General features: G+C 51.1%; 1 protein-coding gene across 12 annotated transcripts in view; it reads right to left on the bottom strand.

The window, feature by feature from the left end:
- Window positions 1-3,681: 3,681 nt before the first annotated feature.
- MTCL1 (microtubule crosslinking factor 1) overlaps window positions 3,682-16,740 on the bottom strand; it is a 131,935-nt gene continuing 118,876 nt past the window's right edge. For 8 of the 12 annotated variants that reach the window (XM_023241761.2, XM_023241762.2, XM_023241756.2 and 5 more), the window contains 2 exons: window positions 11,217-12,756; window positions 3,682-4,883 (listed from right to left, as the gene is read on the bottom strand). In XM_023241761.2, the coding sequence (XP_023097529.1) occupies window positions 4,689-4,883; window positions 11,217-12,756 (1,735 nt within the window). In that variant the 3' untranslated portion in view covers window positions 3,682-4,688. Of the gene's footprint in view, window positions 4,884-7,540; window positions 7,656-11,216; window positions 12,757-16,740 lie in introns of all 12 variants that reach the window. The other 4 variants (XM_023241760.2, XM_019814991.3, XM_023241764.2 and 1 more) reach the window with 2 other exon arrangements.

Genomic DNA, 16,740 nt, shown 5'->3' on the forward strand with positions numbered 1-16,740 from the left:
GTGAAAGGCGCCCACGTGCCTCCATTACGTAAGTTGACTGATTCGAGTCTTAATTATGCACGGACTCTGTCCTTTGGGCAACCGGGGAATGCTTCAAGGTTGCTTCGAATGACCAAACCGTTTCCTTTTAGAAATAGGCATGTTAGCATCAGCTGACAGGCGTGAATAAACAACATGTGGTCCATCCACACAATGTGCGATACAATGGAACAGTGTCCAAGTGTGAAATGAATGAAGGCCTGATAACACCCTACAGCGTGTGTGCAGCTCAGGAACACTATGCTGAGTGAAAGGAGCAGGACAGAAAGGGCCACATGTTGCGTCATTCCATTTACATGAAAGATCCTCGACAGGCAAGTCCAGAGAGACTGAGAACAGATTCGTGGGTGCCAAGGGCTGGGGGCCCTGCCTGCCAAATGCCTATTTCCTTTCTGGGGGGCTCCAAATGTTCTGGGATTAGACCATGCGGGTGGCTGCACAACACTGTGAATGTACTGAATGTCACCGAATCGTACACTCCAGAACGGTTAAAATGGTAGATTTTTGTGTTAGGTGTATTTTACAATTTAAAAATAATCCGTGAGTTAGAAAGTGATAAGCTGTACTTCCCAACTACTTTTTGAGCCAAAGAAATATGCTGAACTCTGGCAAGTTTAATTCAAAAGAGGCCGAAACACAAATGTACTAAATAAAAATTAGAATCGTGGAAAGCACAGGTCTTCTTGTTAAAAGCCCAGGTCGAGGGCAACTTGATGAGAAGTAGCCAGGCTGGTCGTGACCCCGCGGGCAGGGCATGCTCAGTGTGTGAGGGCTGCTAGCTGGGCTGCAGGAATCTGCTTCTGGCTCTTTCCTCAGGACATAAAAGCAAATGGCACATTGAGGATGGCTCCTGGAGACATAAACGGACACTTCCTGTGGGCCGGCCCCCGATGCTACCTGCTTTCCTTTCAGAGCCCAGCATTACCCACTTAGCTGCCTCCACATTCATTTGGACAGGAGCAGAGAACAGGATTTCATCTGCTTACTGTCTTGCCTTCGCAGGAGCTGGCGTGGCTCCACAGCAAACGGACTCAAGAATCCATACGCGCAACCATTAGAGAATCGCATGGTCGGAGAAGTTCCAAACTGGCTTTCAAGGCACTGGCACCTCAAGGCTCTGGATTGTGACTGCACTTGACGCTTTGCTTACTCCAGGGTCGGCCTCCAGCCTCTTAAGCGTGTCATTGCCCTAGTCAGATGTAGTTATTACACCACTTCACAGCTCTGCTCCCACTGTTCATCCACCCAACAACCTCTCCTGCCTTCACGCTGAAATCCTGCCCTTCCTCAAGGTCCAACTCAAGCCCTACTTTATTTAGGATTTACACCATAGCATTTAATTTTTTTTTCTTTTTTTATGTTTATTTATTTATTTATTTTTTTAAATTTTTTTTTCAACGTTTATTTTTTATTTTTGGGACAGAGAGAGACAGAGCATGAACAGGGGAGGGCCAGAGAGAGAGGGAGACACAGAATCGGAAACAGGCTCCAGGCTCTGAGCCATCAGCCCAGAGCCTGACGCGGGGCTCGAACTCACGGACCGTGAGATCGTGACCTGGCTGAAGTCGGACGCTTAACCGACTGCGCCACCCAGGCGCCCCTATGTTTATTTATTTTTGGGAAAAAGAGAGAGAGAGTGAGGGAAGGGTAGAAAGAGAAGCAGATAGAGGATCTCAAGTGGGCTCTACACTGACAGCAGAGAGCCGGATGCAGATCTCGAACTCATGAACTGTGAGATCATGACTTGGGTCGAAGTCGGAAGCTCAACCAACTGAGCCACCCAGGCGCCCCTATACCACAGCATTTTAGCATTTTGGTGCAATGCTTTGAAATTTTATCTCCTCCAACCAGATAGCACATTCTCTGTGATGACCAGACCTCTCCTTTTAACTCTGGGCTGCCCTGCGGTCGTATACAGCCTTCACTGTCTGCCAGGCACCTTCCCCTCTATCCTGCTAACCCCCTGGTTCTCCTTTGCTGGGTAAATGTGTCACCGATTGGCTCAGGGCAACACGTGTGAGTTTCAGGAGACATAGATTTATCACTCCTGGGGCTTTTTGCTGGAGCTACTGGGAAGAGATCTTCTTTCTCCAGGAGTTGGGAAACTCTTCTGGGGGAGTCGCTGGGGACCCTTACAGCTGGCTCTTGGGGTAAAGCCGTACAGAGGGGAGCAGAGCCAGGAGACAGAGCAGACCCCTGATGGCACCGTTGGAGGCTCTGGCTTGTGACTGCACCCAATGCTAGCTAGCACTTTCCCAGTTATGAGTACCAACAACTCCCCCTCTTCCTGCTGGGTGGTTGCTTCCAACTGGAGAAACACTAATGCACCTTCCAGCATTTACTGTGGGCACAGGGTAGGCACGAAAGTAATGTTTGTTTGCAGCAGAATATTTTTTGCATTGAAATGGTTATTGTGGTAAAATACACACAACATTCGCCATTTTGATCCCTTGAAGTGTAGAGCTCAGTGGCACTAAGTACGTTCATATTGTTGTGCAACCATCACCACGATCTGTTTCTGGAACTTCATCTTCCCAAACAGAAACTGTACCCATGAAACACTAAGTCCCTGTTCTTTCCTCTCTCCAACCCCTGGTAACCTTTATTTTACTTTTGGTAATGTTACTATGTAATGTGATTACTCCAGGTATTTCGTATAAGGGGAGTCATACACTATTTATTACTTTTGTGACTGGCTTATTTCACTTCACGGCCTTGAGATTCGCGCAGGTGGCAGGAGGCATGTGCCACAGTTTCCTTCCTTTCTAAGGCTGAACAGTAGCCCAGTGTATGTGCAGACCACATCTTGTTTACCATTCATTCACCGATTTGGCATCCCGGCTGTTTTCCACCGTTTGGCTTTGGGGATAATGCTGCTATGAACAGGGGAGGACAGATATCCGTTCAGGTCCCAGCTTTCAGTTCTTCTGGGCCTACGGCCACAACCGCGGGATCGTAGATCATCTTGCTGAACTTCAGGAACCGCCGTTTTCCACAGTGGCTGCACCATTCTGTATCCCCAGCAATACTGCACCAGGGTTCCAGCGTCCCCACGTCCTCACCAACAGTTGGTATTTTCCATTCGGGGGGAAAATATTTAGCTTAAAGATGGAACTTTGGTCACACGGGAACACAACTTACTCTGTTGGCCAGTCTAGAGAACAGCACTGTCGGGTCAACAGAACACCGAGGCCAGAAGCTTCGGCCTGACGTAGTTCTTACCCTCTTTGGGAGCATCACATCACCCTCTTGCAGACCCCTAGTGGGTCGCACACTGACAGGCTGGGCTACATCTCATGAGGCAACATCATCCTGGTGATTCGCCACGCCCACTTTCTCAAGTTGGGGAGAGGCAGAGAGGCCGGGCACCTTCCGGCTCGTGGGTAAGTTTCCTCACACCCACCACCATATTTTCAACAAGAACGAAGGTGCCTTTCATCAACCTCAGGGCACTCTTACGGGGAACAGGGAAGATGCCGCGTATCACGCACGTGCCGTGTGTCCCCAGGGAGATGTGCTGGCCGCTGTTGCCTTTTTTACATGGCCTCCCCTCCCCCTCCTTCCCCTGGCTCCGGAAAACTGTCAGCTTGAGCCCTTAGGAAGGGATGGAGGGCACGTGAAACACGAGGTCCCGGAACAGGCTGCCATCTTGTAAAGGCTTTATTTGCACTTCATCATGGTCTCACACAGACTCCGAGGCACGATCCTTTGATCCAGTTTGGTACCCTTTTCGTAGTGCTTTTCCTTAAACACGAAAATTTGGGGCAAACACCGTATACTGCCAGTTCATCTTTAACAATAATTTAAAAACGCCACTGCTGTTGTGTCTCAATGCAAGAGGACAACGATAAAAGTACAGTACGAGGGATTCACAACGTGTTACGGTGGGACAGAGGACTCACACTTACGCGATGGTTGAGACCACACAGCAGTGTATGTACATGCACCCCAGTGCTTCGAACCCGAAGACGTGCAAGTCGAGTAGGGTATGTGGATTATACAGCGAATTCGGTAAGCCCAGCTGAGGACTCTGTACCTTTGCAAAAATGCTGACGTGTACCCCCTCCTGTAGAGAGGATGTCTGTCTCGTCGACTGGCTTCATGGCTTTTTCACTACAAAAAGTTCACTGAATCACACAGTCTGAAGCATTTCAAAAATTCTTAAAAAACAAGAACACTGACAAAACAATATTAACTTAAAACACTCTAATTCAACGTGGAAAGAAACCAAACCAAAATGTAACAGTGCAAATTTAACAGAGAGGCAGTCAGTATTGAGAGCAAGGGTGTTCAGAATCTCTTAAAATGTACACCTTTAAAACTTTTATTTTTTTAAATTTATTTATATCTCACCTAGCTTTGTTTGTTTGTTTGTTTAATATACTGTGTGTAAAAAAGATGGAGACAAAAATAGTTTTCTGAGCTATGAAAAAAATTAAGTTATTACAGGCACGTTTACGGTTTCGTTCTAGAAACATCTCAGGTTCACAGGTTGGACATTCAGCAGCTGTGTGTGTTTTAAGAAACATTCTTTGACCTTGGGAAAGCTGGATCTCTCCTTGTGGGCGGAGCTTGGTTGATGACGACGGTGTGGTTACGCAAATCGCGGGGAATCGGTCCCCAAGAACCCATGCAAACTTGCACTCTCGTCACAGGTGTGTCTTCTCCCCGGGCGGCTCCTCTTCTCCGAGCTCCTCCAAGGAGGCTGGGTCTCCGGGTGACTGAGCCGCTGAGGCAGTGGGGGAATGTGAGGCCCAACGGGACGGAGGGCGACGGTTTGCTGGTCTCTCGGGCCTGGAGAAGCAGGGTTCTAGGGATGGAGCTAGTGCGGAACAAGGTAGTTCCTTCAAAGCCGAGAAAGAAAAAGACACGGTTACAAGGCTGACCACGCCTTGCTGGGGCGACTCTCCCCACACACTTCTCAACAGACTCGGGTTACATGCAACAGACCAGGGGTAACTTCAAAATGTTCTAGTGTGCCGGGAGAGAATAACTTTAAATGGCAAGTGAAAAGTTCCACACGGATGATCAACGACACAGTAATGGGAACGTACCAAATTATGATCAAAATATGGCGACGCCGTGAGATGGGTATGTTTACGCAGCATCTTCAGAATTGGGCTGGAGCCTCTGGACGGTGGGGAAAGCCACAGGCCACCCGGTCATAGCCTGACCCAGCTGACCCCATCCTTTTGGACCCCCCCCCGAATGATCTATTAGCCACAGTGACCTGGCCCTAAGAGGCCAGCCTCCCTGTGCTTTGGTCTGTTGGAGGCCCATGAAGAGACAGATGATTTATCCAGCTATGTTAACAACGAGACTCACCTCGACGTGAACCCTGCTAGTGTTTATTCCCAATAGACTGGCAGTGGGTTCAACAAACCCCCATGGAAAAAAAGGCTGCGGGCAGAAATTTTAACTTCGGTCTGTTTTTCTCTAATGGCTGTTCCTTGCTGCAGCACTTAAAAAAGTGGCATCAGGGCGTACTTGTGCTTCTGTCACAGGCATCCTACGCCCTCGGAGAACAGTTCCTGCAGGACACGCCCAACCATGGTGCGAACCCCCTATACCACTTCCTCTCCAGGGCTGCTGTTCACGAACGTGGAGCTACTTGTCCCCAGTCTGCAGGACAGGAGACACGGGTGCCCAAACTTGGAACATGCTGGCGCACGGAAAGGCGGTGGCGGTGTGCAGAGACAGTGAGTCCCACAGGGCGGAACCCGTCCGCCCCCGTGACACTCACACAAGAAAAAGCTGAGATGGCAAACCACTGCGATGAAGAATGACAGAGAACACAGACTCCCAGAGCCGGTCAGGAAAGGCGTCGGAGGGGTGACGGAGATGCGACAAGCAAGGGCAGAGGCCAGGATGAGGAAGGTTTATCCGCGGAGCAGGGGAGTGACAGTGGGGAAGAGACTGGTAGGCGATGTGGATGGGCGACGTGAGGAGGAGGGGGAGCACCGGCCTGGTGCTCCTGGAAGAGCGATGGAGTGAGGTGGTCCCTGCCTCCCCGTGGGCTCGGCAGAAAATGGCGTTAACCTTGGAGACTACTCCTAGACGTTTCCTGCCTCTTTGTGACCGCGCGCGTTATAGGACAGGATGGGGAAGCCTTGATTAACAAAGCACTGTGCTGATGGGAGCCATGACAACCAGAAAGACCTCGCCCACGAAACGGCCTGAAATAGCTGAAATGCAAACTAGGCAGGGTGAGCTGTCCTCACCTCACCTCAGCCCTGTGCATGGGGGTGGGGGGGGGGATGCATGGCTTGGGAGATCTGCCACTGATTTGTCTTTTGGTGTCTCCTCCCCCCCCCCCATTGTAAGAGTTGTGTGTGGGAGTGTGTGTTGCGTACTGTTTGCACTGTGTGTGTTGTTTAGCGTCTAAGTGTATTGGGTATGTATGCTGTATGTGCGGCATCGTGTTGTGTGGGCCTGTTGTGTTGTACTGCTGTATATGTGTGCACGTTGTGTATGTGTGTGTTGTACGTGTATGGACGTATGCTGTGTATATGTGCGTCGTGCGGCATCTTGTATACAGGAGCATCGTGTGCTGTGTATGGGTAGGAGCGTGTTGGGTGTGTTACACGTGGGGGCAGCGTTGGGTGTGTTACACGTGTTGAAGCCTGGTGTGGCTGCTGCTATAGGGTTCTTCCAACACCCCTGCAGCCTGGAGGGCTTTTTATTAGACGGCGTGACACGACTTTTTCACTAGCATCTGGTTGCAAGCCCCTACAGGAAGAAACGTGTGACCACGAGTTCAGGGGAATGAACTTTGTCTTTCGTAACACGCCAGCACATGCAAGCAAACGATCCTGTCCTTCTCAGGGGGGCCCCTGCAACGGGCGATGTGACCTTTTCTCTTTGGAGCATGCTTTTAGTCTTTGAGGGGGCCAGCTCCACTTTTGGATTTAGCAGTCCGAGCGCTCGAGTGGCCCTGAAGACAACTCTGTGAGACTGTTCTTTGGAGCAAGCGATGGCTTTGTTGTTGAGTCATCCGACAAATATTAATTGAGCGCTGGCTAGGTCACCTACGGTGACCACCTGGAAGGACAAGATACGTTTGGATTTATTCCTTCTGTGGTTGTAGAAAAACAGGGAAACGCCTCATCGCGTTATGGTCAGCCCTAGTTTTGGCATCTGGTGGTGTATGTGTGCCTGCAAAATACCAGCGAGCAGATGCAGGCCGAGTGGGAAAATACGTGGCTCACAGACCCCCGCAGGCTAGGCCTCTGTGACGGAGACAGTGCCCTCTCCAGCCAGGATCCCTGTACCCCTGGAAGCATACTGGCTGCAAACTGCACAGGACAGCGGAAATCTCAGCAGCACCCCTGTAACCGTCCTGCACAGTGAGCAGCCGGCACCCCGTGAGCAAATGGGAAGGTCTACGCCTGCCAGTCTGTCCCTGAAGATGAGCGCCAGGCCGGCGCAGGCGGTGGGCTCTACGGACAGGGAAGATCTACCTGGCATGATCTGGCCTTGCTTCTGAGTGTCAGATACCAACCCCGAGTTACACAAGTGACCTTTCCAGACGGTGTGCAGCGAAGGTAGAAAGCACTTACGGCGTGAGGCAGGCAGGGCTAGAGTCCCCAGGGGGCAGTTAGTAAGACAGTTTGGTTCTGGACGGAACAGACAGAGAAAAGAAAAGAAAAGCAAGTAGGTTGGAAAGTATTTTTTAAAAAAAGAAGAACAGCAAAGGTTTCAAGTCAACAAGCCCAGTGGCAGTTCCAGGGACGGCTACGAGGAGACACGCGAGGGCTGCAGAAGAGGACAGGTGCACGCCCGGTTACGCACGTCTCTCTCTGCGTGGCTCTAGTCGGTCCAGAGCGCAGAGGGACCTTCACCATGGAACAGCAACAGACCTCTCCCTCCTTTCTGGTCTTCCCTGATTTGCCCTTCAGCATTTCAGACACCCATTGGTGTGCCGAGAGAGAGAAATCACACGACTGCTGTATTTGAAACAGAACATTAACGGCTGTTTGTTTTAGTCACAATGATCACGTGACCACTGCTCACACTGAAGATTTCCTCTGGTATGTTCCACTAGACCCGGGAGGGAAGAACAGCACTGCATTTCCAGATTATTCTTTTCCTTCACAGAGAATGCTTCTCTGCAAGGTAGAACTGGAGCCATGGTTTCAAGGGAAAAAGAGGACAAATAGAGGCGCCTGGGTGGCCCAGTCGGTTGGGCGTCCGACTTCGGCTCTGGTCATGATCTAACAGCTCTAACGTCAGACTCTGTGCTGACAGCTTAAAGCCTGGAGCCTGCTTTGGATTCTGTGTCTCCCTCTCTCTTTGCCCCTCCCCTGCTCACGCTCTGTCTGTCTCTCCTTCTCTCCCAAAAGATAAATCAACATTAAAAAAACTGTTTAAAAAATCAATAAAAAAAGAGGGAAAACGGAGACATGGGGTGGAAGCAAGAAAAGACAGGGAGATTTCCCATCATGCCTCCGGCCGGGGATGCCCACATCCTCCCCGTCCCTTGTGCAGGTGTCTGAGGGAACATTCAGGGAAGGGTCCACAGAGCGGGGCGCTCAGGGCAGGCTGGCAATCAGCATTAGTCCTGGTGATTTGGAAATGAAAGCCCGGAACTACTTACTACATAAAGGGGTTTCCAATGGGCCGAATACAGTAAGTCAATTCAGACAAGGACTAATTCCACTGGAATCTAGAACACGCAAAATTCCAACCGAAAAGGGAAAAGAGCCTGCAAACATTTAATCTCTGCCAGTGAGTGTTCCACACAGGTTCTGAATCCCCGAAAATGTGCTGTGTCCCTACCAATTGGCCAATCACCTGTTTGCAGCAAGTTCAGCCAGGGAGAAGAAAATCTAAATGGGAACTTGAGACACGACCAGAGGGGCAAGGGGCAGGCATAGCTCTGTGCTGATAAAACCATTTTCATGCCTTAGAACTGTGATTTACCCATGAAGCAGTTGCCCTTCTATTATCATAGACAGCTTGGAGCATTCACTGCAACTCAGAGCCCTTTTCGGTTCTTAAAAATTAATTTCTAGTTACTAATATTACTGGGCACTGCAGACATATCCAGTTAATGCTCTGGGACAGAGCCTAATTTCAACTGATTCCTCCAGAGCCCTAAGAAGGTAGGACATTCCCACAAATAAACTCTCTGCAGTAGTGAGTCAGAGTCACTTACCTGAGGGCCCTGGAGGGATGGGGGTTAACAGAAGCCCACAGCAGACACAATTTCTCACCTGAGAACACTCAACCATGGTATTTGTTCTTGTGAATACTATCACCTATCAATACAACAACTATCACAGAGCCTCATATGTTTGAAACATGGCCGATATGCTATCAATATTGAGTTGAATGAAAGACATTGCCATTTCTGTAGGTCGCTGGCAATTTGACATGGTTTGACCTACCTCAGATTTAAACTCTGCATTCTAGGTTGAATACTCCTTGGTGGGTTAGACTGGGAACCATCCTTCTCCCCCAGAGGGAAATGTGGGGCTGTAGGTGATACAGGGGATACACCTGCCCCTTCTCCTCGCCTGGGAAGCCAGGGCTGCCTGGGCTGTGGCAGCAGAGCAGTGGGGTAGCCCAGGGAGCGTATTTCTCTCCCCTCAGACCCATGCCGTCTGCAGGGGCTGCCTTGCTTGGAGAACGGGTATGCGTATCTGGATTCCACGCCGTGGAGTCCGTCCATCCGGGCTGGTGGTGAGTGAGCCTCACCCTCAAGTCTACACGTGGGCTCACTGGCCGAACAGTGTCTCACTGAGGGTGGAGAGCACGTGCTTCCTCACGGCATGAGGCTGGCACCCTCACCCTTCCAGTCCCAACATCACCGTCAGGTTTTGTTTTGTTTTGCTCATTCTTGAAGTGGAAACGAGGTGGAAATGAGGATTGTTTTTTTTTTAACGTGGTTTGGTACAGACATACTATATGTGGACACGCATCGGAACAAAATTCAGGGGTGCCTGGGTGGCTCAGTAAGTGTCTGACTCTTGATTTTGGCTCAGGTCATAATCTCACAATTTGGGAGTTTGAGCCCCACGTCGGGCTCTGCGCTGAGCGTGAAGCCTGCTTGGGATTCTCTCTCCCTCCGCCCCTCTCCTGCCGTCTCTCCCTACACACGCTCTCTCTCAAAATAAATAAAATGAACTTAAGTAAAAAAAGAACAAAACTCAGGGGCATCTGGGTGGCTCAGTTGGTTAAGTATCCGGCTTCAGCTCAGGTCATGATCTCACGGTTTGTGGGTTCAAGCCCCGCGTCGGGCTCTGTGCCCGACAGCTCAGAGTCTGGAGCCTACTTTGGATTCTGTGTCTCCCCCTCTCTCTGCCCCTCCCCTGCTTGTGCTCTGTCTCTGTCTCTCTCAAAAATAAACATTAAAAAAATGTTTTAAAAAAGAACAAAATTCAAGGTCGACTGATTGGTGAGTGTTAAGGGAGATGTAATAATAATCGCGTAATAGTAACAGCTGACAATATGTGTGGTCATATATAACATGACGGTAATAAGTGAGGCAAAGGGGAATAGTAACAATCACATTGTCTGAAGACAGGATTTTGATCATATCTGTCTGTCTCACCTGGTTACTGCTAGGGAGATTCATGGTTGCAGAGGGTACGGAATTTGGGGGGGGCACAGAGGACTGCTATTCTGTACTGAAGCCAGCACTGGAACCCAGACATTCTCATACGTTCCTGCTGAAGGACGTTCTAGCATCCACGCCACCACACCCGCTCTGGCACACCTCTTGTGTTACCGTGGCTAAAGATCTGGATGGAGCACACGCTTCACGCACACACCTTTCTAGGACACAAATTCACAGAGAAAGAGGGCGAATTATAACCCCCCCGCTCCACCCCGTGAAAAGCCCGGATGGACAGATGAGCATCCATCACTTAGACCAGGCGAGAGAACCTGAATCAAACCCTGAGCTATGTCTTTAAGAGAAGTTCATTTTAACTGTCCTCGGAAGATCGCTGAGGACAATAATATGAACTTTTCTTTAGAAGTGGCTCGGGGCCTGTGTTTCTGCCTATTCCAGTCTCCCATAAACTCTGTATCTTGCGAGCTCACAAGAGCCTGTTATGGACAAAGATTCTTGAAGTCAGATGACCTAGCACAATCCCCGGTTTACATGTGTTTTCCTGACATTTAAACAGAAGAGCTAGTAGGGTGAGGGTTGGAATACTCAGCCTCATTACCTCGATGGACCCTGGTTCAGCTTTGACCGTGTCTCCCATGTGGCTGTCACTGTTAAGACCTGGGGGCCCGTGGGGGGCCTGTCTCCTCTCCTCCTTTAAGGCATGCTCCAACAGCTTCTTGTGGAGGATCCGGGCTACGTTCTCGGTGAGTGTGTAGCCAGGGGGAGCGGATAAGTCCTGCCTCAAGGGCGTGCCCTCTCCCCCGTCCTCCCTCCACGTCTCTGAGCCAGCCCCGATGGGGCTCGGGGACCGTCCCCGGGAATCGGGGCCGGTGTCCTGGCCTGGGCCCAGCTCTGGCCGAGGTTCTGCTGAGCGAGACCGACTGCCGGCCCGCGTCCCCTTCTGGAAGGGGTCCTGCACCACGGGGCTGTGGTCGATGATGTTGAAGAGGCTGGAGAGGCCATCGTTGATGGCGGTGTGCACGGGGCTCTCCCTTGTGGTGGTGGAGCGGGCCCAGGCTGACCCGCTGCACCCTTTCTGGGCCAGCCCCAGGGAGGTCCTGCTATTTGGCTGCTCAGCTTTGGGGAGGGGCTTCCTCTGCAGCTTGGGAGACCCGTACTTGGGGGAACAGCATGTGCGTTCGAACTTGGCCTGCACCTTCTCGATGGCGGGGGCCACCTGCCTGCTCCTAAGGCCACGGGAAGGAGACGACGCGGGCGTGGCACCACCCCCCGCCTTTGGCGTGAGACACTTGTGGGGGCTGCTGGTGATGGCGCTGCCACGCAGGGCTTCGGTCTGCAGGCCGATGTTGATGGTCTGGACGGTCTGTGTCCCTGTCGTCCGGGACCCGTTGGTCTGGCAGGCCATGTCCTTGAGAGGAGGCTTGGGGGGACCAGAGCATATGGCGTTCCTGACGGAGAAGGCCACCTCCTTCATGTCATCACTCATGTTCTTGGACATCTGTAGGCCGTGCAGGGGGGACGCAAAACCCAGGGGGGCGCAGAGGGCACTCTCGAGGGGGCGCAGCCCTCCCTCCACGTAGTCTCGGGGGTGTCTGGAGGGGGCGCAAGGCCACCTGCTAAGCACATGTTCTGAGGGGCCCCCCTTTGAGTCTCCAGTGCCCCCCCTGGCTCTGCTTGTGGGAAACGGGCACTCGGGCTCCGAGTGGCCCTTGCCCTCGCCGCCTGCCACCGCGATGCTGTCCATCCTCCGGACCGCGGGTGGGCTATGCAGCACCCGCAGCCCGGCCTGCTCGGTGCACACGTGGCTCCTCAGAGGCTGCTTCCGGCAGTGCTCGGGGCTGGTCATGGTGTCTGTGGTCATGGTGACGCTTGTGGTGAGGTACCAGGAGGAGTCGGGGAAAGACTCGGCGCCGGCCTCGTCCCCTGCCCGCCCCCCCTCGGTCCTGTCTGCCCAGGGCTCCGGGGGCCTCTCGTCCCAGCTCTTGCTGTTGAACTCCTCGATGTACTTCAGGTCGTCAGGAGACAGGGGCGGGGTGACATCCTCCTTGCTGCCAGCAGCCGGCAGGCCCTTCTCCGGCAGGAAGGGAGAGACGTCCATCAGACGCTGGAATTCGGACATGGAGGACACGGACACAGCCCTGGGAAAAGGGGGAGAGAAGAGGGCGTCAGCTGACCCGCCACCCCCTGACCCCGCGCGACAGGCGACACACGACACGCGCGTCCTGCCCACCAGACAGGTGCCTGTTGTGCGTCAGTCTCCACCACCCGAATGACTGGGACACCTTCTAGCTGCTTTCCTGAGCTGCCCCCTGTGGATGTTTAACGGACTCTTTGTGGCTCTGGAGTTGTTCTGGAAGCCTTGTGTTAGTCAGAATTTAATACAGGTGACCCTCAAATACTATGGGAACAAGTGGGAGGCTGGGCTCCGGGGAAGTCAGAGCTAAGCTCCAAACCCACTTTGGAATGGTTTCATTTTGGCCTGTGGATGCTCCACAGGAAGAGGGAAACCTGGCTGATGAGTGCCTTCAATTCCTAACCTACCAGGAGTTTCCAGAATTCTAGGCATTGTGGCAGGTGCTCGTGGTAGGACAGGAACACAGCCCCGTCCTGATCCCACACCAGCTAATGGCATACGGGCAGGGGGTGGACACCACAACATCAGAGCTATAATCCCAAGTCCTGCTCACCCACCGGCCTCATCCTCTACTGGATGTGCTTCTCGGGAAGCACGGGGGACCCTGCAACAACACAGAGGTTAGGGGATCCGGCCCTCACGCAGTCAACATCCCACATATAACTTTGGACTTTCCCAAAACCTAAGTACTGATAGCCTACTGTCGAACGGAAGCCTTCTCGATAGTCGATTAACACATATTTTGTGTATGTATTAAAGGCTGTATTCTTATAATAAAGGAAACTAGAGAAGAGAAGATGGTATTAAGAAAACCATGAGGGGGCGCCTGGGTGGCTCAGTCGGTTAAGCATCTGACTTTAGCTCAGGTCAGGATCTCGCCGTCTGTGAGTTCAAGCCCGCATCGGGCTCTGTGCTGGCAGCTCGGAGCCTGGAGCTTCAGATTCTGTGTATCCCTCTCTCTGCCCCACCCCTGCACACGCCTCTGTCTGTCTCTCTTTCTCTCTTTCTCTCAAAAGTAAATAAACTTAAAAAAAAAGAGAAAAGAAAACCATGAGGAAGAGAAAATACATTTACAGTAGTATACTGTCTTTACTGGAAAAAATCCACAACTAAGTGGAGCCGTGTAGTTCCATCCGTGTTGTTCAAGGCTCAACTGTACCAAGCGTAATCTGCAGAGGCCAAACGGAAGATGTGGAAGGAAGCAGGGAAGTGGAAGGTGGGACAGATGTGCACATAATTTGCAAATACCGCTTCAAACAGAAATTCCATCTGGTCCTGTCCAAATCCACCAACAGGGCTCAGTTGTCCCTTCCCTGTCTGCTCCCTCCGTTAGGGCCAAGCCTACTTTTTGTTCTTGTTCCCTTCCGTATTCCTGGACAAGAGGAAGACTCCCTCGGACACACAGACACACGCCAGGAGGGTAAGGACAGGTGAGTTAAAGGAACAGCCGGTTTGGGATAAGTGCGGCCTGATTGATGTGCATTTGGATGTAGATGCCTCAATATATCAGCCCTTTCATTCTGTATATTTCTATTTGGTATGAATTTACCGACCGCCACCTGTATGCCCGGGCAGGCCCTGTATGAGGTGCTGGGGATTCCAAAATGCTAAGACAGGAAGTTGCTAGAGTGCTCAGGCAGCTTGTCAACCCCCTACCCCCACCCCCCAGGGCAAAGAAGTGTTGGCCAGGAAGGAGGCTTGGGACTGACTGTGCCTGCCAGCTCAGGCCTGGACCCCCTGGTCGGAAATCCCTCCTGATGGGCTAGAGGGGAGGGAAGAAGTCTGCAGACTCACTGCCTCTGCAGCTAGACCACTTTCTCATGGGACATACTCCTATCTGCACACCACGAACAGAAGTTTAAATCCCTAGGGTTCTAGACCAGCATAGGTGCTGCCCAATGGGTCCCAGGTGGAGCGTACGTGGGCCACCCCACTGCAAACTCCATGCATGATGAGGAGGCCAGAGTTGGGGTCTATGTACTACAAGGACTGGCCCACAGAACATGTAAAGCTCTGGGTGGCTTTGCCCTCACCCTGGGGTCACATGCTCTTGGGGTCGCCACCCTGGGGTAAAAGAACAGGCTACAAAAGATAGCACTAGGTCTTCCACCTTGTTATTTCTCACTAGACGCAAAAGTGGGTGGTATTTTTTGTGTGTGTGAGAAATAATCTATAAACTCTCCCATGGCCCTGTGAATAACAGAAAGCTGGCTATACCTAGCATTGAAACTAAAAAGAAACAAGAGGGGATGGATTGATTTATCACTAGGGGTATTAAGCTTTCCGGTAAGTGTGACTTCCCTCTTCTTGCCTCCGGTCAAGTCAAGGAGCTGCTGAATTAATAATGAGCTTTAGAACGCTTCTCGCTGCTGGCCGGAAGTACTCTATAGGCACTGAAACCCCAATCCTTTCTGCATTTCTCGGACATGGCTTGTCTAGCCCCCAATTTCTGCCCATAAAGGAACTACTCTCAGAGTGAAGTCAGTGGCACCTGTGTGGGGACTTTTTGCCTCAAGGGTTTGGATGGATATCGTGGAACAGAGGTGATGTGGCTGGAGAAAGGGGCCGCACCAGCCTTAGCAGAGGGCAAGGTGAAACAGATATAAAACGAGAACACATCTGGAATACACGCCAGTGTGTGAAGGCGCACAGAACAAAGTATGGAGGGAAGACACGAAACCGCTAGAAGCAAGAGGGAAAAGGGGAGGACGGGGAGGACACATGGACTTTCTTACCTCGGACATTTTGATGTGTAAGTTTTGATAATATTTCTGGTGCTGTGCTATTTAAGTTTTAATTTAAGGTTAACTTTTTCAAGTATGCATGACTTTTGAAATTAACAACAGCAATTAAGATAAAAAATAAGAGGGGAGCCTAGCTGGCTCAGTAGGAAGAGCATGCCACTGTTGATCTCGGGGTCACGAGTTCAAGCCCCATGCTGGGTGTAGGGATGACTAAAAAAAAATAAACTTTTAGGGGCACCTACGTGGCTCAGTCGGTTAAGCATCCGACTTCAGCTCAGGTCATGATCTCACGGTCTGTGAGTTCAAGCCCTGTGTTGGGCTCTGTGCTGACAGCTCGGAGCCTGGAGCCTGCTTGGGATTCCGTGTCTCCTTCTCTCTCTGCGCCCCATCCCTACCCACCCCCCCACCATGCTCTCTCCCTCTCTGAAAAATGAATAAACCTTAAAAAATTTTTTAAAAAAACACTTAAAAAATAAGATAAATCTAAGAGCTCCTGGGTAGGGAGGAGCTCTGTGAAGGTAGCTGAACTTTGTTGACTCTTAAGTCTGTGCCAGGCATTGCTTTCTGTGTAGTAACACATTTAAGCTGTAGAGAAATTGAAACACCTCCTGTTTACAGATGAGGAAACTGAGGCACAAGGCAGTTACCTAACGCACCCCAGGGCACAGAGCCAGTGAGAGGCAGGAGTGCATGTGAAACCAGGCTCTCACTCTCGAATGCGGCCCTGGACTGTCCGAGAATGACCGGACGAGACAGAGCCTGAAGGACAGAAAGGCACCTCCGTGGTCTTGGATGGTTTGGGATGAACTGATACAGGGCAAAATGCGAAGGAGGCAATAATTTATGGACTCGAAGTTTACAGGAAAACCAGGGATGAGGATATCTGGAAACTGTGAACTGCCCTGGGGAGAAGTTTCCTGTGGTGGAAATAGCATGTATTCATCTATAAAGAAAAAGCGTGTGTGTGGGGCTGGGGGCGGGGGCTGTGTACGGGAAATCTTTGTACTTTCCGCACAGTTGTGTATTTTTAATGTTTAAAAATAAACAAATTTTGCTTGGATGTGTTGTTTCAGATACATCCTATCACCTGTATGACCTAAAATATATCATAACTAACGTCACCAACATCACTTACTTTGTATTTACTTCAAAGTTCACTGTTGGGAAATATCTTTTTTCTTTTTTCTTTTTTTTAAGTAGGCTCCACACCCAGCAAAGAGCCCAATAATGAGGGCTTGAACTCA

The sequence above is a fragment of the Felis catus genome, chromosome D3, assembly GCF_018350175.1.
Source record: "Felis catus isolate Fca126 chromosome D3, F.catus_Fca126_mat1.0, whole genome shotgun sequence".
Classification (NCBI taxonomy): domain Eukaryota; kingdom Metazoa; phylum Chordata; class Mammalia; order Carnivora; family Felidae; genus Felis; species Felis catus.